The sequence below is a fragment of the Spinacia oleracea genome, chromosome 6 (genome assembly GCF_020520425.1).
Source record: "Spinacia oleracea cultivar Varoflay chromosome 6, BTI_SOV_V1, whole genome shotgun sequence".
NCBI classification, from domain to species: Eukaryota; Viridiplantae; Streptophyta; class Magnoliopsida; order Caryophyllales; family Amaranthaceae; genus Spinacia; species Spinacia oleracea.
Window position 1 is genome coordinate 145,021,125 of NC_079492.1, and position 24,638 is coordinate 145,045,762.

General features: G+C 36.1%; 1 protein-coding gene and 1 pseudogene across 3 annotated transcripts; one reads left to right on the forward strand and one right to left on the reverse strand.

Annotated features, from left to right (window-relative positions):
* Positions 1-2,091: 2,091 nt before the first annotated feature.
* LOC110796464 (BTB/POZ domain-containing protein At3g05675) lies at positions 2,092-4,585 on the reverse strand. 3 transcript variants are annotated; one of them, XM_022001534.2, is made up of 2 exons: positions 4,428-4,585; positions 2,092-3,697 (listed from the first exon to the last, which is right to left on the reverse strand). In XM_022001534.2, the coding sequence occupies exon 2, from the start codon at positions 3,654-3,656 to the stop codon at positions 2,337-2,339; it is 1,320 nt and encodes a 439-aa protein (XP_021857226.2). In that variant the 5' UTR covers positions 3,657-3,697; positions 4,428-4,585; the 3' UTR covers positions 2,092-2,336. The 3 variants fall into 3 exon arrangements, with proteins under 3 accessions (XP_021857226.2, XP_021857220.2, XP_021857232.2); XM_022001528.2 differs by having other exon boundaries at positions 4,424-4,582; XM_022001540.2 differs by having other exon boundaries at positions 4,420-4,572.
* A 1,604-nt stretch (positions 4,586-6,189) lies between these two features.
* LOC110796454 (lysine--tRNA ligase-like) lies at positions 6,190-12,792 on the forward strand (annotated as a pseudogene).
* Positions 12,793-24,638: the final 11,846 nt, after the last annotated feature.

The following is a 24,638-nucleotide window of genomic DNA, read 5'->3' on the forward strand; positions in this document are numbered from 1 at the left end:
ATATTCAAGATCCGAGATCAAATGTCGTCCACCATTTGTCGGTTTTTCCAATCCCGACTCAAAATTAATCTGATCCAAAATAATTTATTTTACCGTCCTAAATAGACAAAACAACTCAATCCATCTTACGTTGTGGCTGCTTTTTTTGTCCGGGGACATTTGGCAAGGGGCAATTACACGAGGATAAAAAGTATTTTACTCATCAATCCTCATGGTTAACAAGCCTTTACTTCATTGCTTGGCCTATTGGTAATAATATTAGATTACTAGTTCCACAAGAAGCATTTTGGGTGGGCATTCCTTACTCTTTTCCTCCATTTTAAAAGGGTCTTGTCCGCTAATCTGGAACGGGTTCAACTATATGATATTCTAGCCCAATAAAGTCTTCTCTTTACCTACTTTAAAGAATAAAAATAAATACTTTCCATGGCTGTCAAAACGCTTAGATAAGTGGTGACAAAATATTTTTGGTAGAGTGAAATGTGTGCCCCACACTTTCAGCTAATGAGAAGCCATTGTAGGTTACACTTAACGCAGATAAATCATAAATGAGTCTTTTTAATTAGTTAAGCAATAAAAAAAATTAGTTAAAAGCAATAGAACCAATTAGTTAGACAATCAAAACGGTCTTTTTAATAAGGCGGTCTTACACAAAAGTTACCGTAAAACAAGCACTTACCTGTACACATCCAAAACCAAACAGTAACAAAAAAAAAAAAAAAAAAAAGAAAAACCGCACACCTAGCTAGGCACTAATCTTTAGTTCTTCATGACCCAAAACAACCTCTAAGATAAAACAAGCCCTTACTTATACACTTGTTCTTCTTCTTGATCTTGTTTCGGTTATTCTATGGTGATCTACAAATGTGACAAGGCTTCCCAGGCAAATTTCCGCGTTCCAGACTAATTGCTTGATACTTATAAAACTCCCAAGGCATTCTTCTTTCTTTGATCCATGTATCTTTAAATGCTTTTTTACGATAATCAAAGTTATCCAACGAATGGGATACATAATAATTAAACCTAACCCATGACTCTTTCATCATCCATCCACTAACTGAATTACATAATTACGATACGTAAATGTGCATAAACAGAGCAAACCGTTACATGACCCAGCAAAATTTACAGTGTCGAATGACCCACGTTTTGGGTGGTAAAATTCGACGGTACTACTACTACGACACCCTGGATTTTCGAGGTTGACATGGTATAGTGAGTGTTTGTGATTGAGGATGAGGTGGTGACCACCGTTTGCGGCGGATTTTTGGCGGTGGAGATGGAGGCGGACGAACGTAGAATCGGTTATAAGGGTTTTCCATGATTTGGATAAACGAATAACATATTTTGCTGGTAATCTACTCAGTATCTCAATGATTATGTCATTGGGAAAGATTACCATCTTTTAAGTTTTCTCCAGTGAGGGAAAAATATATCATTGTATTGTGTTATCCGTGCATACGTACACATCTAATATTTATCTACGTTTATCTTGAAATGTACGACATATAAATTCGATGCAGGGTTACTAATGGTAAAACCGCAAAAATGAATTTGAAAAAGATAAAATTTGAAAATATAACGTAAAAACAATGGAAAACTAGAACTTGTCATGTTAAAATTTCATCTAAATGTTTTCTTAATCTTTATTCAATAAAAAATCATCAATCAAATTAAACCATTAAGCCAGAAATATACATTGTTTGAAGCATTTTGCAATTTGGGTGGGTCTTGTTTGCTAACCTGGAACGCTAGCAGTAGCGTAACCAGAAATTATACATACAGGGGCAAAACTTAACATACGATTTTTATAACAATGCAAATTGGAAAAAAAAATTGAAAAAAAAAACAATATAATAGTAAGGGAGATAAAATTTGAACCTAATACCTCCAACAACCTCTACTTGAGTTTATATTTGATATGTATTTTATAATGCATATTTTTTAAAAATATCATAGGGGGCCAATGGCCATGCTCCTGCCAGCCCCGCCTTAGTTTTGCCTATAGGCTTCTAGCCCTACATAGTCTTCTCCTTACCTACCTTTAAAAAATAAAGATAAATACTTTCCATGGCTGTCAAAACGCTTAGATAAGCGGTGACAAAACAATGAAATAGTATTTCTATTGGGATGAAAAATGTACAAAGAATGAATTCGAAAAGTCACTAAAAACTCCATACAAACCTCTCCATTCGCATAAGATTACATGGATATCAATAACCTACAGGTACATTACATATACTACACTCATCTCATGATTTGCTAGCATAAACAGGATACGGTTACTCCGTCTGGATTAACACAAGCCTCGATCAGGTTAATAATTTTACACAAACTCAAGAAGATAACTCAGAGCTGACTGAACCACTGCTTACTGCCTCCAACCCCTCGACTAACCTTCTCTTAGAAGACTTGGTTCTGTAACACCATATTTCAAAAGCTTCAGTCAAATCTGGAAACCCTAACTGTTCGGACTCCATCCAATCAGCCAGTATGTTAGCCTGATCGTTTGATGGCAACGCTACTATAACCGAAACAATAGCTCCCTGTATCCCCTGACATAAGTCTTCATCCATCCTGAAAGGAAAGCCTGTTTCTTCATCACCGACAGAATCAAGTACAGGCTTCATTTTCTGGATATAAGGAAGCCATGTTTTCAACAATTGCATCCTACAGGAAGAAGGCAAAATCACATTGCCATACCCCACCGCATCTAAAACCTTTGCGGTAATCTCGATAAGCTTGAACTTCAAACTAAACATGACAGATTCCAATTTCGGGTGTTCAACCATGTTTAGTATGGAGCTTGATAAATCAACCCATTTCGAGACAAAATCTCCCATTAGATTCATCTTAGGAAGCAAATTACACAACCATTCAAGACCGCTTAAATTGTGCAATATACTATTTTCAGAATTTTCTAAGGAAAAGTCAGGAGGGTGTGAGAGGAGCGATGCAAGTTCCTTTTGGAACATCGAAAACATCTGAGAAAGACCCTTTCTTATCTCGGATTTAACTTCATCATCAGCAATAACTAACGGGGTGTCTTCATCTTCACCTAACATGTACTCTATCTGTTCTTGAGCGGAGATCCTAATCTCATCACCAAATGGAGGGCAAGGTGTAGAGATAGACATGGCATATCTAACTGCAGCAAGAAAGACATTTTTGGTAGAATTTGGATCTAGGGGTTTAAGCCGAGCCAAAATAGGCAAGGCTACTACATGCCCGAGTTTTGGCACAATTCTTAATATCTCCTCCTCTTCATTGTTTTCCCAAGGAACAGCTTCTAAGTAATCAACACAGGTTTTGGCGATTTCTTCACATTGAAGAGACACTGCAACCTGGAGAACACCAAGGGCTGAATTCACACTTTTCCACGAGTCAACAAGTGAGCTTGCGGGAAGGTGAAGATGGCTCAAGAGATGAACATAGTGATCGTAGTCAACAAGCGAACAATGCAATTCAATGCAAGAACCAGTGTTAGGGGACAAAAGCTGTTCGGCAAAGAATTTGCTCTTTTCTTTAAGAATGGAGGACTTAAAAAAGAATATTTTGTGGGTTCCTTGCTCGTTATTTCTCAAACACACGGTGATGTCTTTGATATATTGATCTTCTGTGGGTTTACCGCTCTTATCTACTGCAGCTTCATCCATATGTTATGAGAAATGTCAAAAAGATTCATGCTTGTTCGCAGCTGAAAATGAAGTATGTTCATGTTTTAGTTTAAACTAGCCAATTACATCATACAACTCGATGCCTAAAAGTATAGTCAAATTCACTACTATCAAAGATTTCGAAAATGGGGTTCACTAAATATAAACCATCAAAGATGGAATTGATTTGTAGTTGGGCTTGGTTACAAATTTTACATCAATGTATGCACATTCATTCATCAATTCCTAATTGAATTAACAACAATATGATGAAAAGAAGCACAAGATTACATTCCTAGTAAAATAACCATCAAATCCAGGTATCCAGCAACAAAATTCATAACTCCAAATCCCCAATCCCACAATGGCAACAACATATCCACAAATTCCACCATAATCAATCCACACTAGCGTAATAATATCAACAAGTTAACATAAATTAGGCACAAAATCAATAAATTAAGGAAATAATTGATTCATAAGCATATTAATTCAACAATTAAACCAATTAATTCACCCAATCATTAGTTACTAAACAAGTTCAAAGTTCAGAAATTCAAAAAATAAAATAAAAATCCCACCAGTTAACAAATTTAATTCAAGACTTCATCAAATCAACCCAAGCCAACCAATTTACCCAATCCCTAATTGCTAAACAACTCCAAATTAAATTAAACAAACTTGTAACTATTTAACAAATTTCAGATGTTCCAAACCAAATCTGGAAAAAAAAAATGAAATTGAAGTAAAAGTGGAAGGTTACAAACAGACAAATGGCGCAGTGAATAAACGGCTGTGCTGGTGGCTGCTGCGGCGGAGCGGTTCCCGTACACTGGAAAGGGTGAGAGAGAATATAAGAGGGGAAGAGAGTATTTATTTATCTTTAGACTTTAGTCAAGTTGTTTTCTTATAAAAGAAAAAGAAAAAGTAAACCCAGAAAATCACCAAAAAAATAAATAAAAGGAAAACTCTGTACTGCCAAAATTAAAAAACCTACACTTTCTTATTACACTTTGCCTTCGTATTAACAAACGTCGTCTTCGTCTTCGTCGTCGTGCTCTTCCTCTTCAGATATCAGAACACCAACTGCAAATCAAAATCCCAATATTTTGTAGTCTGCAACATTATTGCGGGGAAAATTCTACAGATTTCTGGAATTTTAATCCGTTTTGGTGGGCTGCTGCTTGCTTGCTTCTAGGTATTTCATAATCTACTCATTATATGTTTGAAATTAAGAAACTTCTAATACATTGAATTTCTTTCAGTATGAATGTATGATATTCATTAAGCCGAATTAATTTCATTAACTTCTTCGTGTAAAAATTTCTGCTTTTATTGTTTTTATCTTTAGGACCAGATCACCAGAGTATTTATTTATGTTTAGGGTCTAATTTGCAAAAAAGATATTTTATAGTCTAAATTTTACTTAGAAATGTTCTTATATAATTTATTTTTATTTTTCTGTAAAATCACATCTTAATGCTTTTTTGCGTAAAACAACCAAAATCAAGGGAAAATTTTCGGCATTGACTGATTTTTCTGACAGCACGTGTGGCTTCATTTTACATGCTAACTTCAGTGGCGGATCCAGAAATTGTACTAAGTGGGGTCACTAATACAAAATTACTGAAAAATTAACTAAATTAGGTACTTTTTAATACAAATTAGTTTAAAATTAACTAAAATTATGTAATTTTTTTTGGCCAAGTGGTGACCCCACTCCCTACACACTAGATCCGCCAGTGCTAACTTGTAATAACGAGAATGTTTAGTGGGAACGAAACATGAATTGTCAAAATCGAGCACTACCAAAATAAAAATCATCAATGCCTGAAACTTCCTTTAGGTTGTCTTCCGCAAAAAAAAAATTGCATTAACTTGTGATTTCTCAAAAAGAAAATACAAAGTCCATTTTTCGTAAATTTTGGATTACAGGGTATAAAACAATAATTTTTGGCAAATTTGTCATATTTAGGCAAGTTTTTTATCGTGCATATTTTCGTGTCCGTATATTAAAATAAAAAGTAAACTCGTCTTAATTAAATATGTTAAGTGAACAAGAAAATTAAAATTACCTAATTGCCTTCCTTTGTACTCTTTGCCGTAGGACCGTAGTAATTAACAAACCCTTCGTCTTCCTATTCAGAACCCCAACTGCAAATCAAAATCCCAAGATTTTGCAGACCTGCAACTTTGCTGTGGTGAAAATTCTGCTTGGCCTGCTTCTAGGTATTTCATAATCTAGTGATTACATGTTTGAAACTAAGAAACTTCTAATAGATTGAATTGTTTTCTGTATGAAATTCATTAAGCCGAATTAGTTCATTAACTTCTCCATGTAAAACTTTCTGTTTTTCTTTTTTCTTTGATTATATGGCTTGGCTTTTTCAAGTTTTGTTCTTGCATTGAGTATAAACTAGAGGAGTATTAACATAATAACATCAATAGTTTAACGTCATGTAATAACAGCCTGTTAACTAAATGATCATTGTGAATTTGTGATTAACAAGTCATGGATATATGCAGGAAGGATCATAATGAGCAAGCTTCCACCTTCGTTGCTGTTGCAGCAATACTATGAGAACAGGGTGAAATTCCTGGTTGAGCAGAAGGCTGCTGGATTAAACCCGTACCCTCACAAAGTCACAAGTTCAATGTTACAATGACAATACCTGAATTCATGGAGAAATATGGTGGGTTGAACAATGGTGATTGTCTTGAAGATGTCCCCGTTTCATTGGCAGGAAGGATCATGAACAAACATCCATCTTCTTCGAACCTCATCTTCTACGATTTGCAAAGTGGTGATGTCAAAGTCCAGGTTGTTGCTGATGCTAAAACTTCTGAGTTGGGAGAAACTGAATTTTCCAAGTTCCATTCTTCAGTTAAATGTTATGATATTGTTGGTGTAATTGGATTCCCAGGAAAAACTAAGGGAGGGGAACTAATAATTTTTCCCAAGTCCTTTGTTGTTCTATCACATTGCCTCCGTTCAATGCCATTACAAAAAGTTGGACCTTCTGATAACGCGAATTTGAATGATGTACAAACTCGGTATAGCATGCGTTTCTTGGACCTGATTATGAATGGTGAAGTAAGAGAAGTGTTCAAAACCCGGTCAAAGGCTATCACATCTATAAGGAGGTTTCTTGACAATCTAGGTTTCCTAGAGGTAGAAACACCCATAATGAACTCGATTCCTGGTGGTGAAAGATCATTTAAGACTTACCACAATGATCTGAATATGAAGCAATACATGCGTCAGACGCCTGACCTGTATCTGAAGCAGCTTGTTGTTGGTGGACTTAGTCGTGTGTATGAAATTGGAAAGCAATTTAGCAATGAAGCTATTGACCTGAGACATAACCCTGAGTTTACCACTTGCAAGTTTTATATGGCTTATTCAGATTACAATGATCTGATGGAGCTAACGGAAACTATGTTGAGTGACATGGTGAAGGAATTGACTGGTAGCTTCATCATTAAATGTCATTCAAATAACTCGGATAAGGAATTTGTTGAGATTGATTTCACCCCTCCATTCAGGTTGGTCTTTTTATTTTTGTGTTGTTTGCATCCTTGGTTATTGAACACAATTTTCATTACACAATTGTAGCTATCAAGATCAACAAACTAACAATATTACATGATGAAAACATTTGAGCATTTTGCTGTTTTTGCATTCTGCATTCATATTTTGTAGACTAGTATTGTAGTGAATGAAGTGCCTTCAGTTTTGGTGAATGGAGAATAGTCACACTTTGATTGTTCAAAAGCGCACTCTTTGAGAACAGTACTCAGTTTTGCAAACCATTGCCTAGGTGCTTGCTTTAGGCCATATAAGGACTTGAGAAGTTTGCAGACTTTATCGGGCTTGTTTTCATTGCATTGCTCCCTTTCAAGTCTTACTTTCAATCTGTGCCCTTCCCTTAGATATCCCGGAGGCATCTTCATATAGACTGTTTCCTGCAAATCACCATGGAGAAAAGCATTTTTAACATCCATCTGAAGTACTATCCATCCTTCAATTGATGCTATGGCTAGTAGAGATTTTACAGCGGTCATCTTAGCTACTGGAGCAAATGTTTGGTCATAATCAATTCCATATATTTTATTATTTCAAGTCTGGACTTATTTTTGTCAAGGGTTCCATTTGCATGATTCTTGGTTCTGTACAACCATTTACAGCCAATTGCTGTTTCCCCTTTAGGAAGATCAGTGATCTCCCATGTCTTGTTGATTTCAAGAGCATCCAACTGTTCATTCATAGCATCAAACCACTTTGAGTGCTTGATAGCCTCTTTAAACAAATTTAGGGTCTTTTTGTTTAAGTTTCTCAGCAAGGAAGCAAAAGAAGTCATGAGAGGCTTGGGCCACAACTACTCTCTCTATTTTGTGAGGTTTAACAAACGAAGCAAAGTTAGCAGTATAGTAGTCATTATGCCATGCAGGTGGCCTATGTGATCTGATAGATTTCCTTGGTTCAAGGATTAGTGATATTTCCAGTATTGAATTCTTGACCTGCATTTCTAGGACCTAGGGCTGTCAGGGCTAACAGAAAGAGATCACTCACATCAGGAGCGTTATCTTTAGTGTCAACCCATCTGCTATGAGGTGATACCGAGCTTTGTATGTTAGAATCAATAACCACTTTAGGAGTATTAGAGTTAGATCCTATATGGGTATATAGCTTCATAAAATTTTACATCTCTACATACAAATGTTACGTTGTTAGTAAGACTGTAGAGTCTATAACCCTTTTGTGTTTGAGGATAGCCAATAAAGACACATGGAACTCCTCTTGCATAAAACTTATCATGAGTTCTACTAGGATTACTTGCCATAGCTAAACAACCATAAAAATTCAAATGATTATGTTGAGATTTAGTTTTGTATAGTACCTCATATGGACTCTTGTTTTCCAGGAGTGGAATAGGTAGCCTGTTTGTGATTATGGACTGCTGCTAGGACACAATAACCCCAAAAACTGAGAGGTAGCCCCGCCTGAAATCTGAGTGCTCTACTCATTTCTAAAATATTTCTGTGCTTCCTTTCCACTCTTCCATTTGTTGTGGCCTATCTACACATGAAGTTTGATGTACAATCCCTAATGTGATGTACACATGAAATTTGATCTACAGCCCTTTAAGGTCATGTCTAGTCTTCACGGGGTTGGTCAGTAAACCAAAGCAGCCAGTCATATGTGTTCTGAAGTACCAGAGTCAATTATCCATTCCGACCCTGTAGTATCAGCATGAAAACAGGTCACAATTCCTGCATAGTTGTAGTCCAGTAAGAAAGTGAAAAGGCCTCTGTTCTTCTTGATGCATATTCAAAGCAGTCACAAATGCATTGATTTCTGTTGTCATCGTAGTGATTGGAGGAAAGTTGTTAAGCGATTCCAACTCTTCCCACAATTCCTGCATTTCTGTGCAATACTCGGTGATTGGTCTCCCTTGCTGCTTACTCCCATTTAGGTCTCTGCTAAGCTTATATTTCCTTGATTCGTTGGTCACACCAAACCGTTTGTCAAGTTGTTTCCAAATTTGTGCTGAATCATTCAGAAACATGATAGATTTTTTAATAGGTTCAGACGCATTAAAATATATCCATGATATCACAAATGATCTCTTCCAAGACCTATAGTTTTCTGGTCCTGTCAACTTCCATATGAAGGGTGCAAGTAAAGAGGAGTAGAGGACTATTGGTTTCTATTGCTGACCCCATGACTGATTTACACTATATTTCTCAAAATATATAGTAAAGCTTTGATTTTTATAGTATTAACAGCTCTATTTTGATAAAGACTGAAACTTTATAGTAGGAATGCAAATTATATTCTAGCAAATCCACACACCAGGATAACAACAACTACAAATATGAATGCAGCTTACTGGACTCTTTTTTTCTATGCTTTGTCATCCTCATGGTTTATTGATGATTATATTAGATATAAGATTATCATTATACTACAAATAAAATTAATTTGAGCCCTCCAAAAATAAAAATTGGCTGGAAGAAAATTACAAAGATGAGACTGATTAACATCCTTCACCTCTTGTTCGAATTGCAGGAGGATTAACTTGATTGAGGAATTAGAGAAAGTGACACATCTATCCATACCACAGGATTTATCTACTGAAGAAGCAAATCAATATTTGATGGAGGCATGCGCGAAGTACAATGTGAAATGTCCGTCTCCACAAACAACAGCCTGCTTGCTAAATAAACTGGTGGAACACTTTTTGGAGGAAACCTGTGTAAATCCAACCTTCATTATAGATTATCCAGAAATTATGAGTCCTTTGGCCAAGTGCCATAGGTCAAACCCTGGATTGACAGAATATTTCAAGTTGTTTGTGAACAAGCATGTTCTTTGCAACGGTTGCACTGAATTAAATGATCCCATGGAGCAGAGGCGGCAATCAGGTAGTAGGGATGGAGCAATAGTTTTGGATAAGAAGACTAGTTTGGCGCTTGAGTATGGGCTACCTCCTTCTTCTAGCTGGGAATTGAGTGTCGATTATCTAGCAATGTTGGTGACAGATTCTCAAAACATACAGGAAGTCTTACTCTTTCCAGCCATGAAGCCTCAATTTGAGCCATCTTCATCATCATCATCATCTTCTTCTTCATCTATGCCTTCATCTTTGCGTATTGTTGTTGTTGGAGACATCCATGAGGAATGGAAATTAGAGGATGACACTAAAGCACTCGGTTTTCTACAGCCGGATTTGGTGTTGTTCACAGGTGACTTTGGCAATGAGAATGTTGAGCTTGGTAAGGGTATCGCGAAGCTTAACTTTCCCAAAGGAGCAATACTCGGGAATCATGATGCCTGGTCTACTTGTAAGTTCTCCAATAAGGTGAAAGATGGAGTTCAGATTCAACTGGAAAGTCTAGGTGAAGCTCATGTCGGATATGACCACTTGGACTTCCCTCCATTAAAGCTTAGTGTTGTAGGTGGTAGACCATTTTCTTGCGGAGGCAATCAGTTATTCAGAAACAAGCTTATAAAATCAAGGTACTATACTATGGTTCTTGCTTATGAGTTCGATGTTTTCTTTGCTTCGTCTTTGGCCTTTGCATGCTATGTTTTGTTCTCTTCATCTGGTCTGGTCTTATGTGTTTTTTTCTTTTTCTAGTCTGGTATGGTATGACCTGATTTTTCTGATCTGATCTATTAAGTAACAAGAATAAGGTGAAGATAACATAGCCTAATGGTGTATGTATTTTCAGATATCAAGTACGTAACATGGAAGAAAGTGCGGACCGGATTTGCAAGGCTGCTTTACAGGCCTCAAAGGAGAACTCCGTGATACTGCTCTCACATAATGGTCCAACAGGTAGCTACCGAGCTTTAAAACTTGGACGTGAATAGTTAGTTACTCTCTCTGTCTCAAAATAGTTTACTCGTATGTTAGTTCTCTTTAGGTTTATAACTAAGAAAGTTAAATTCATCTATTTGCATACATTCATAAACTCATCATAATCTCTGATAATTAACATGGTTGAACTGAAGTAAGTCTCATATGGTATTCCCTCCATTTTGTTTATCAGCATAAGACTAGGGACTGCTAGTATTGCACTTAGCAGTTTTTCCTCTTGGTTTCTGGGATTTCCTGCCTCTGTTATTTCCCATTTAAACTAGCTTTTTTGTTTTAACTCCCCTGTGAAAACTTACATGCAAAAACAGGTGATCCATATTCCATAGTGTCAAAGTCCCCTTTCACAAGTTCATAACTCTATACTATCCATTCATTTAGGGCAATCTTTCCTTTGTAGGAGGCCTGTCGTAAAAAGCTAACCAATAATTTAGCTTTCTGTAACTCTGTAATCCATGTTCTAACTTCCAATTTCGCCACTTTTGGCAACTCTGGCAGGAATTTTCACCCAAATATTCTGATGAAAAACCTTGATCAACCTCCTGTTCTCTTCTCTCCTTGCCAAATTTAGTAAATTTTCCTAGGACTCTTGCAGTAGTTTTTAAGTCAAGTTGTCTGAAAATGGTGGTCCAATCTTCCCCGCTTTTCCTTATGAGGCTCTGTCAGTAATCAATAAAAAAATTTGAAGTTCCCTGATGAGAAACATTGTTCACTTATCTACTACTCATTTATTTGAACATATATGTCAATTAGTCTTTCCGAATTCTTCTATCCTTAATAGGACTCGAACTCTATTGTTCTCTTAGTCCGGTGTGGATCTGATTTTTCTAGTTTCTAGTCTGGTATGAATATTTTCTATGAGTAATTTTTGCTTTTTATGGTCCTCATCTAGTATGATTTTTTTTTTCATACATTCATAAATTCATCAAACCATCAGAACTTTCATATCTATTTGAATACCATGTTAAATTTTGAGTTTCACATCAGAATTTAGAAACCATCTGAACTTCTATGTCAAATTAACCTCCTGTTAGTAGCACGAAATTACAGAATTTGTATCATACTATCGTACTGCTGTGTATTACGCTGCGTGTGATACAACGTGGATAAACTGTTTTTACAAATTTCTTTGAGTCAGTACCGTTAATATTATTTTAAGACGTATGAAGCACTTAATTCCTGCAATTTTTATTTTGATGCAGGTCTTGGTTCTGGTAAAGATGACATATGCGGCATAGACTGGAAGCCTGAAGGTGGAGATTTTGGGGATCCAGGTAAATTTTGATCAAGATCACTATTTCTATCTTATATTTGTATGCAGCTAATTGTTACCTATAGTAAATTTCTTGAGTCTGAAAATCACTCATGCTACAATACAGATTTAGGACAAGCAATCTTGCAACTGAAAAAAACTACCAGAATTCCTTTGGTAGTGTTTGGACACATGCATAAAGAAATGTCATGTGGGGGTTCTAGGAAGATGATAGCCAGGGACGCCGACAACACCATGTACTTAAATGCAGCCATTGTTCCTCGAGTGAAGTATTCGGGCTCAGGAGGTTCAACTCGGGCCTTCACTGTGGTTGAATTTTCAGATGGTAAAATAACTAAGGTAGCAGAAACTTGGGTGTCGGTCATTGATGGTAAAGCCTCGCTTGAAGAGGAACATCTGCTATTTCCATGAAGATAATGTTAACTTTGTACAAAATTTTAATGGTAATGTTACTCTTTTGGCATTGGTTTTGACTGCATTTGAACTCGGGTTTTAAGTACATTACCAGTACATACATCATAGACGATTAGAGATACCAATTGTTTGTTGGTTCAGTGGTGATTGGGGCTGAACTTGGTAGGGAGAACTCGTGTTCGATCCCCCGCAATAATAATTGTGAGGGGACTGAAACCTAACCACCCAGAACTCGCCCCGAATCCGGATTGGCCTTAAGGGTGAACCGGTACTAACACAAAAAAAAAAAAAAAAAAAAAAAAAATCATAGACGGTTAGTCATAGAACTCGGGTTTAAAGTTTTTGATTATTCGGCTTGGATTCCTTGAATTTCATTTTGATGTATTAAAGAAATTAGCAATGATATGTTACTCTGAATTATTGCGTTCAAAGTAAAGAACAGGGGAACGGTCAGCAGCATAGGTGCTGAGACAATAAACCTTGTTGAGCACATACTCCCTCCGTCCCTTAATACTCGCACCGCTTTCCTTTTTGGGCCTTTCCTTAATACTTGCACCGCTTCTATAAATGGAAAATCTTACCAATATTATATTATTTCTCACACTTACCTACTACCCCGCCTACACCACTATTCCCTACAAAAAATCATTTAAAAATTCACTTACCCCACTCACCACTCTCTATCCCTTACATATGTCCCACTAACTATATTAAAAAAATACTCCACTATCAACTAACACAATTAAATTAATAAGTCAATTCAAATGTCTTAAACTCTGCACCGGTCAAACCGGTGCGAATATTAAGGGACGGAGGGAGTATTTAGCATCAAGGATACAACTACCCCTGCTACGAGGAAATATGTATTTTAAGATACTCCCTCTGTCCCTTAATACTTGCAACGTTTTGATTTTTTTTACACTATTCACATAATTTACTTTGACCTTATTTTATTTCTAGTATATGTATGAAAACAAATGTTAGTATATAATATATTGCCGGCTTCATCTTAATATATATTTTCAAAATATAAATATTTTTATAAGTTTTTATAATAAGTAGTTAAAGATATTGGTGGTCAAAGTTGTGCCTTGTCAAGCGTGTCGAGTCAAAACGGTGCGAGTATTAAGGGACGAAGGGAGTACATATTACCCCCGTTAACCAACAAAATAGGCTAAAGATAAACGCTAAAGGACAATCAATTTTTTTTTTAAATGGCATCGATTTTTGAAAAATGGCATAAAAAATGGCACCTGTTTTAATGTTTATATTATCCCTATTTTATCGTTTAGAGGGGTGATATGTATCTTGAAATACGTATAAGATATTGGCCTCTCCGCCTTCGCCGTGATACTCCTGCTAGCAGTATCCTTGATGCATCTTGTTGTGCTTTTGTCAGTTTCGTGAGTATTAAGCTGTCAAATGTTTCAATAGTTCTGCGCTTTTGTGGAGCCTATCCTCTTAATCTGAAGCCTTTTCCTAATTCAACTAACTAAAACACCTGGACTTAGGCAAATTAACTCCTCGGGATCAGAGTTTCCTTGAGGCAAAGAGCGAACACTCTTCCTATGCCACAACCTCCCGTCTTAGATTTCAGACTTATTGGTAGACTTTCTTTTAAAAGTATGAATACCCTTATGTGTTTGATGCACTCAGATACACCTAAGAATTTTTATATCATCGGTGGTGATCTGATATGTAACATCAAAAGTAGCAGCGGTGGCGGTCTGATCATCATCAAAATTATTACTTCCTCTGTCCCTTAATACTCGCACCGGTTTGACCGGTGTGGAATTTAAGACATTTGAATTGACTTATTAATTTAATGGATGTTAGTTGATAGTGGTGTATTTTTTTAATATAGTTAGTGGGAAATGTATAAATGGTGAGGATAGGTGAGTGGGGAGACAGGGAGTTTAATTTTAAATGATTTTTTGTATGGAGTAAGGGTGTATGTGGATTAGTAGATGAGTGTGAGAAATAATATAATATTGGTAAAAATTTCCATTTATAGAAGCGGTGTAAGTATTAAGGGATGACCCAAAAAGGAAAGCGGTGCGAGTATTAAGGGATGGAGGGAGTATGAAAGTGTAACACTTAAAATATAGTTATTTAGGCACAAGTATAACCCAAATACTTTGTAATTTATGACCCGTTCCGTTCGGTATCGTTTTTTATTTACATATTATTTTAATTTTATAAAAGTAACCAAAATATGAAACCAGAAAGAAGTAGATTTCAGTTATTTATTGTCAGTTCTTAAAATTAACATGATTATTATATGTATAAATATTTTTTAATTCTTGATTCAATAAATCACATGACTTATAAAACCCAAAAATCAAAAACTGTCCTTAGACTTAGTTTTTTAAAACGATCAATCCATGGACTATGGACCGTGGTGCACATAGAGCATGGTGCACCAAAAGAAGATATATGCATAAGCATGCGATATAATATTTCACTTTTTTGTTATAAAAATAATATATTATTTTACTATTTATTTAAAACATAAAAATAAAAAAATAAAAAAAACTCATGTTCTTTTCTCGTAATCATATGTTCTTTCAACTATATACTAGTGTTCTTAAGTTGCACCATACTCTATGTGCACCATGGTCCACCTTCTAAATTGCGTTAAAACGATAGATCTAACTCCCTAAGTAAATGCTTTGGGCCATTATGGGGCACCCAACATTCTCCACTTATCCCAATTGGATCATTGAAACTAGTTAATGGATTTGATTCAAAAATATTGGGCTTTAGAATTAAGGTCCAATCAAATATCCAAACTGTAATTAGTCATAAACAATAAAACACGTGCCAGAGGAGATGAAAGAGACAGGAGAGTGATTACGTCATCTATGATTCAATAGCATCATACAGATGACAGGGACATTTATTTGGCAGGAATATGAGAAATAGTGACGTGGCAGCACAATGTTTGAGGTGACTGCCAATTGTAAAAGTGGACCCCACACCTATTGAACCCCTCAACCTGCGTGGAGCCTATGAAGGAAATAAAGCAAGGAATGAAAGTGGGCCCAGAACATGTCCCCTCCACCACCGACAATAATCCCTGCTCAAAAAAGCCCGTAAATCGATCTCATGATTTTGTCATTCTACCCTTTTGTTATTACACGTTTCGTCTATCCATTCGCTCTCCGGCATTTTCACCCTTCGATCTCAAAATTAAACTGTCGTACGGAGTAGGGTGCATAACCTTGTAGGAAAAATTTATGTTTATGAAGTTAATAAGTTACCAGATTATATTTATAAGCTTCAGTTAGGTTTTACTCTATTGAAATCATGTAATTCTAGGTTAATTATTGATTCAGTTTTAATATATATTGATAAGTTCGTGTGTTATAAGGTGAAGAAAATCACTCTAACATTAAACTCCGGCCTTGTCTCCAAAAGTACTCGTAGTTCTTGTTTCTCCGATTTGGGTTGGACCTGAGCTTCCCTGGTAACTTCCACTTATCATTGTTCCTGTGGAGGCAGAAAATTTCTTTTCGGGGCAGAGTGAGTGGAGTGTAGTTTGTGTATTTGGGTTGAAGTTCATCCTTTCTCCCGTCTTTCTTCGGGCTCCCATCTCTTACACCCACCTTCTCTTTCCCTTTTCTCGAGCTGTCCTCGGGCTTGCTCTGATTTTTTGTGTCTCTCGGATCCGAAGATCCTTTCAATCTTGAAGCCGCTTTGTTGAACTCCTCGTTTCTGATGAACGCATCTGCCATTTGGAGCACGTCAGCTATTTGGAAGGGTTTTTCATTGACAGTTTATCACGTAACTTCCCCTCCTCGAGTGCGTGCTTCAAAGCGAAGATTGCTACGTCTGGCTGTAGATTTGGTATGTTGGTTGATTCCTTCATGAATCTGGCCATGAAGTCCCGTAGACTCTCTTCTCTTTCTTGCTGGATGGAGGTCAGTTCTGCGGTAGTTCATTCGGGGCGATTATTGCTTACGGACTGTACGCAGAATCTCTTCTTTAATTTCTTCCAACTGCTTATTGATCCCTTCGGCAGCGATCTGAACCATTCTCCCGCTACTCCAGTTAACGTGATTGGGAAGTACTTGCACCAACAAGCTTCGGAGTAGGGACTTAGGAACATTTGCTGCTCGTAAGAGATGACATGATCCCTGTTCCGTTATACGTTAGGTGCGTCGGCAACCTAACCTTTGGGATCTCCTCCATGACCATCTCTTTTGTGAATGGGGAGGACGTTGGGGTCATGATTTTCCTCCCTAGCCTCGCTCTGATGTCCCCACTTTTCGAGGTTCTGTGGTTGGAACGCTCGGGAGTTCGTCGGGGGCTAGGGGTTCGATCACTCCTCCTGTCTCTCCTTCTCGCCGATCGGCTACTGATCTCAGGTCGTTCGCTGGATCTGCTTGACTCACCTATCCTTGAGTGGACCGATGGCCTCAGTCTGTTGTGCACCGAGCTTCGGATCCGAGTATTCGGGGCCGTTGACTTGCTTTGGAGAGCTGATGGGGTAGGCGTTGGTCTTGTAAACCAATCTGGCTGTAGTTGAGCCCTTTTCGTTGTATCCCACGTGCTTTCCATCCACCTCAATGTTAGGCGAGTTCCTGTCATGGGAGGTAGCTCTTGTTCGGGTCTGGAAACCTCTTCATTGGGCGGCATGTTCAGCTTTCGCCTAGTTCTCCTTTCCTCTCGGCGGTCGTTTGCCAATCCCTTCTCCTTCTCGTTGAAGAGGAAGTTTTGCATGATGGTCATGGCCGCGTTGAGTTCCTCCCGGGAAGGAATTGGAGGTCTTGCGATCGTGGAGGTCGTAGCTCTTCTTGGCCGTGACCTCGCCGCCGACCGCGGTTGCGCCTCCGCCTCCAATTCTGAATCTGTGTGGACTATAATTTCGTCATCATTATTGTTGACATTGTTGTTATCAATTTTCAAAGAAAAGATGGTTAATGTTTCAAGGCTTTGAAGTGTTTTTCCCCACAGACGACGCCAAATTGTTCCGGTGTTGGAACAATGGGCTTCGTATGAAGGCCCTTCTTGTATGTGTTGAAAATCTTGCTTGCTTGAATGATTTGGGTCCGAATTCACCTGCACAATGACAAAGTCACTAGCCTCGGGGGTGTTTCTGAGGAAAGCCCCTCCGATTCCTAAGTAAGAACGATGATCGGATTCTAGAGAAAAGTTCTCTAGAGAGTAGTCTTAAGGCGGTAAATTGGACGTACCTTGAAGTGTGAGCCTTGGCGGTTTATTTATAGTGTTTGTGTAATAAATGCCCATAGGTCATTTATTGCTATTGGGCTTTGGGCCTTTGTTGGTGGTTGATCAGCCATGTAGAGTAGAAGTGGGTTTGATGTTGTTGTGTTGAGCCATTGGGATTTGGACTTAGTGGCCCAATTGGGAGCCCAAACAGTTAATAAATATTATATCCCAGTATCAGGGATGAAACTTATAAATGTAATGCTTGTTACCTTTCTAATGTTAGGGTTGTTACTTTTTTAATGTTAGGGCTGTTACTTATTAGATTATAGTCCGGTACTTTTCTTCTAGTATTGTAGCTAGTTTAATAGTTTTAGGAATGTTACCTAAACATTAAGTAGATATTACCTAAGTTATAAGGATGTTACTGATAAGACTAATATATGTTACTTTATAGTGTTAGGAATGTTACCTCTAAATAGATGTATTGTTATAAAGTAGATAATATCTAGTGCTAAAAAGTTAAACCACCTTTAATATTATTAGTGCTGCTAACAACCAGATACTTTTTTAGTCATAAGATGTCACTTTTTCTAAAATCCCCATAATATAATTGAAATACCTTTTTCATCGTGAACTGTCAATGTTAGTTCTTCCTCTTGTTCCACCATGATTGTTGGGTCATCGATTTGATCTTCCATTGTTGTTAGATCTTCGATTTCGTCTTCGGTGTTACTTATTATGTTTCTAGTTTCACCGCAATCCCCAAGCTGTAGATTTTTCATTGAAACTTGAAGAGATTGATCGATTTCCATTTGTACTTGATTCTGATATGTGTGGAATTCCGATCCCAAAGCCTTAGATCTGGTATTTTAGCAGAGCTCGAAAATCGAAAACATATGATTCAATGCGGCGCAAAAAGAGAAGAACTCTATTTATTAACGGCGTTAAGTTTGTCGTTTCCTTTTTTGAGGGACGCGCGTTTTCCAACTGATGAAGCCCACGCGCGTCACATCATCAACTTGATGATGTTGCCAGTCTCACAAAAGACGCGCTGAACCTGTAAAGAGGGTTTAAGCCTAGCTAGAGAATAAGGGGGAAAACACATTGGTGAGAGGAATCATCAATTGAGTGTTATTGTATTATTTTGCAAGAACTTAATAATACAATAATATTTGAGGGGAGGAAATCTAAAATTTTCACAAACACTTGTGTCCTTTATTTTTGTTATTGATATTTGTTCTATATTGTATTTGCAGGGTTTGTTCCCAATCGTTCGTGGCACGTATTTGTTTATAACAAACTATTTACGGGTTACTCCATGAAACCATTTACGGGTATAAAATCAAATACCTCTTAATAAATTATATATATATATATATAAAAAATACAATTTAGATTCGTTTATAAAAATAGAGTGAGTATGTGTGAATGAGAAAAAAAAAATTACAATTAAACATTTATTAACAATATTGTTTTAACATTGTAAAATTTGTTTGGATTAAATTGTAAATTATTTCATAAAACCAATTACGGGTACAAAATCAAATAGTAAATTATATTTAAAATATAGGTAAATTCAATTTCTCCATTTTCAATTCCTATAATTTTCTAAAATATTAAAGCAATTGGTATCACTAATCGGAAAATTAACCTAAACCTAGCAAGGTAATCCGAATCCCTAATAAAAACTCACTATGATTCAATCAAAGTTTCTACCTTTCTAAATTCAATATTCAATTCCTATGATATTTTCATTTGAGTACATAATAACTAGGAAAAGTGTTCAAAAGTGCAATCTTTGGGAGAATTCACTCTTGAAATTTCTCTCAAATGATTTTTTAAGCACATTTTCAATATCAATATGCAAGTTTCAAGCTTTATTTTCGAAAATGATTAGTAAAGTGAAGAACTTTCATGCTTGAAAGGTTTCCCTTTTACAAAAATCATCATACAAATTTACAAAATACAAGTTTTTTCAAAAGTTCAAGGATGTTTGGAAAAGTTCAAACCTTTTCCAAACTAGAACACATGAGAATTTCAACTTCTATCTTCAATATTCAAGTTCTATATTCAATATTTAATGATGTTTAAGTGAGATAAATTTCTACTTAAACTAGAATCAATTTCAAGTCATGGAGCATACTAAAGGTGAGGCTTTTTAACATGGAAATGTCTAATCTTTAAGAGCCAAAACTCCTAATTTCAATGTAATCCCCCGTAAATTTATAAACGTTATTTATATATTTTAATGTATAGTTGATTATATTTAAATAGAATTTGCGAATTTTAGAAATAAAAATGTAATTAACGGATATTTATTTTTATACGTTTTAAATATTTCATCGATTTATGAAATTAAAATATTTTAAATTTTAATGTTGAAAAGAACTTGAATTACGAAAACACGTTCGAAATTGGAAAACAATCCTAATTGGTTCTGGATTCAAATTCTAAAACTAAATCCTAATTCTAACCCAATTGGGTGAAATCCAAAATAATAAAAACCAAAATCTCTCCTCCCTTCCCTTTCAATTTCACGTGAAAACAATCAAACCACCAAAACCCTTCCCTCCTACTTCACTTTCAGGTAAAATAATAAAACCCTCAAACTCTCCTCCTTCCCTTTCGATGTTGCTTCCCTTGCTGCTATTGCCCAGCCACCGCCACCGGCGACCTCCGTCGCCCATCTCCGTCTTACCGCTGATAACTTCTCCTCACCTTCGTTCTCTCCTCTTTATTGGTTCATTTCTTGAATCCTAAGTAATTAATTAAATATTTTAATTATATTTTATAAATTTAATTTATGTTTTGATTGAATTAAATTTATGATTTTTATGATTTATTTACGAATTTCAGATTTAATGTTTGCAAAATTGAAATATTAATTTTCAAATTTCATAAATTGATTGAAACGAGAATTTGAATTAATTAAAGAGTGAATTTTAAGTTTTTAATGGTTTTAAATCATGGTAGAATGATTAGGAATGATTAAAACTATTATTTTTATACTCTAAGCATGATAATTTGGTGTTGGGGAAGTTTTAAACAAGTTTATGCTGGAAATTTAAAGTATGATGTTTTGAAGAGTTCTCAATGAATTTCAACCATTAATTCAATAATTATTATGCTAGGAAATCAAATATCCAAGTGTTGATACTGGGGAAGGTTCTAAATTTGTTTAGGATGTATTTAGAATCCTTTATTATTGTTGTGAATGATTAGAAGTTGATAGGGAATCTTTTTTGGTTGTTAGGCAAAGAATTCTCTATAGGCGACTTTTGAAAGTGCTAAAGTGGCCTATCAATTTGTTTACACAAGGTACGTACATACCTGTGTGTTTGTGGATGTGTGCTATTATTGAAACCATGTTGAATATGTCTATGAACTGGGTTGTATTGAAATGTACATGTTTAATGTCGTTGGATGAACATGTTGAACATAGAGTTTATTATGAGAACTATAACATGTCAGCATGTATGATTGATGCAAGCATGTCAGTTGGGAACATTATATTATTTTATAAATATTGGTTTAGATCGATTGATCGTTGTTCCCTTTTAGCATTTCACTACTTTATGAGGGTCGAGTACCTTGTTTAGTGAGTTGACACTTTACGCCTACATAAAGGTGGTTAACCATTATTAAAGGAAGGATTGAATTAATTGGAATACATTCTTGATTGACAGCTTTGTGATCACTTATTTAATTCCAAGATAAAAACAAGTGTGAATACTTATTGATTATATGATTTACGTGATTGTTGAGTCATAACAAAGTATTAATCGGTAAATCATGTAAAGTGAAACTGAGTAGCAATAGCTTTAGACTGTGCATGTCTGAAGTGACGGACAATCATAAGTTGGGGTCATGTGTCGCCTATGGCTTTTTCCGGGGTCGGTGACAGGCTTAAGTCGTTTCACCTAATCAAAGATAAACCTAAAATCACTAGCTAAATAGCAAGGGAAGTCAGGATCGAATCCACAGGGAAACAACGTTCTTTCTATTACTAAGAATAAAGTCTAGACTATTGCGAACAAGAGTTTGGTTGGTTTTGATACTAAAACTACGACAATAATTAAACAAAGAGGAATTCGGATATTAAAAGGTCTAGGGTATAGGTTCACCAATGAACAACAATCCAGGATGATAAACGATCGATAACAATCAATAAAGCAGTTAATTAGACTAGCATGCTCTCTCGAATCGATACTAATCATAGACTTAGAATTAACGGGCCCTTGCTACGTATTAATTCCAATTCTACCTATTGACACAAGCCTAAACATCAAATTGCACGCATCTCTCGAATCTTAACTTGATATTGCTTGACTAAAACAATTAAACCTGCGCAAATTAATTGCATAGTAAATGAAACCAATCAATAGGAATTAACCACAATATTAACAATCAACAACATTCAATTATCCCTTCATATTATCCCCAAACCCTAGAAATTGAACTACTCACTCATATTAATAATAAACAAAGCAAATAATACTATTGAAAGCATGATTAAAACAAATGAATAATGCAAAGTAAGAATTAATACCTTAAATGAAGAACAATGAATAATGAAAGCTTGACTTTTTGATTGAAATTAAAAACTAAGTGTTGCAACAATATGAGTGAATAAACTAAGTGTTTAAAACTAAGGAATAAGATGTCCACTAAAAATAAAAGGGCCTAGTATTTATAGTTTGCCCAAAATACAACCCAAAAACCGGAAATAAACTCGCGAATAAGTGCAGGGGGTTGACGTCGCCCGATCGGGCAGATGGCCGCCCAATCGGGCATTCTGCTTGACAAGCAGGTCGATCGGGCGGTTGCGAAATGCCCCACATAGCCTCCAGAATGGTCGCCCGGTCCGGATCGAGCGAAGCCCGCCCGATCGGGCGCGCGTTGAAACTTCAAGAAATCTTTTTCTTCGCCTAGTTTTCTCATTCCGCCCTCCACTCAAAGGGCGATTTGCAGAATGCATCATCCTTCATTCAAAGTACCAAGTCTAACTCTCGGGGCTCGAACATAGGCACCTAGGCTTCCAAAGGTCGATCATAATCATCCCGAACCTACTCGTGGTCCGTGTAGTGGCCTATATCATCGCGAAACGAGCCTAAAAAGGCTAATTTCTCATCGAACAAATCCTGAAACTCAAGGCACACTTACAACACATATCAGTACTAAAAACGGCTCCTAAGAGCTCATTTGATGCAGAAAAGTATTAAGGGACGGGGGTAAAAACTCTATATAAAACACACATATCAGTCGGATTGATCACCAGTTCTATTTTATTCAAAAGTTCCTCGATGTCGCAGGTCATTGGGGTTACGGAGTCGCGCCCGTACCTCGTCTTCCTTAGTGAAGGTTTCTAGTAGACAACTCGGTCCATTGAATATTTCAATTAAAAATATTAATGTTATACAAGTCTAGTCCAGTCTAGTCTAGTCTAGTCAAGTCAAGTGTGGTCTTCAAGTTAATATGTTTTGGTTTTCCTTACCTATGTTTTATTAATATCATGTTAGGATTGTTCGTTTAATAGAATCATGTTAGGACTATTATTGATTTAGTATGTAGTACTCAGCTTTGTTGATTACGTGATTTGTTTGTGTGTGTTGATCATGGCTATGCCTTATTGATCATGTGATGACCCATTTTGGTGAGCAGTCTCTAAGGATCAATAAGCATTGTCCATCTGCATGTTTGAAGATTATGCATCATTGGGTTCGGGATTGGAGAGCTTGTAGTTTAGTTTAATATTCTAAGTAAGTTGGGTTTGTTTTAGTGGACTTTAAACTTGTTGAACTAGTTACATCGACTTTGCTTTCGTTGGTTGGTTTTGGAATTAATTTCGTAGTTGACTATTTATAATTTAAAGTTAGTTTTATGTTTTCCGCTGCAAAATTCTGAATAAGCCGATACGTTTTCACACGGGCGGTAATGCCTTGACAATTCTCTACGTTGTATATTAAAAGGTTATTCTAGAAAAGAGAGAATTGTCGGGGTGTCACAGAGTGGTATGTTTGAGCTATAAGTTTTACTGACTTTTCGTGTCTACTTTTTAAATTTTAAGGCGCCTAACTAACTAATTATTTACTTACAAATTTCGTTGAATTAAACTGCAACTATTAAATTAAATAAATTAAAATAACTTTTCGCTGAATTCAATTCAGCCTATTTCAGATTCGATTTTGCTCTAAATAACGGATACTGAGATAATCCGTAATGTAGTTTTTACCATTTTAAATAAGAACTAGTGTGTGGCCCGAGCGATGCCTCGGTTGCTACATTGAATAACTAAAGTTTTAGATTTTTCTTGAGCTCAATATTTGACCAAAATACTTGTATTCTCTAGAATGAAAAATATTCGTTAAGTTCGTCAACTACACAGGCACACTAAGTCATTTATCATGGCAAGTAAGTTTTCAATCATATCATCTTACAATTTGTATAATTTGTTTTCTCGTGGAACTAAGTGTGTCAAATTAGTAAACACCAAATTAGATATATATGCAGCTATGTAAAACAATCCTATAGTTGATTCTTATGAGACTTATGACATCAGGTTTCTTCACGGTTGTCATAATGCTTTAATTTTTTTCCCTTTTCAAAATAGTCCATATAAATTAATAAGTCACATAAATATTTATTTGTTTTAGATTTCATGTGAACATTTATTTATAAATTAATGTGAAGAGATAAACCACAATTGGTGGTTGATTAAGATGGTAATGAGAATTA

Excerpts from the sequence above, each read along its gene's own strand:
- LOC110796464 (XM_022001534.2), bottom strand. The coding sequence starts at position 3,656 with ATGGATGAAGCTGCAGTAGATAAGAGCGGTAAACCCACAGAAGATCAA.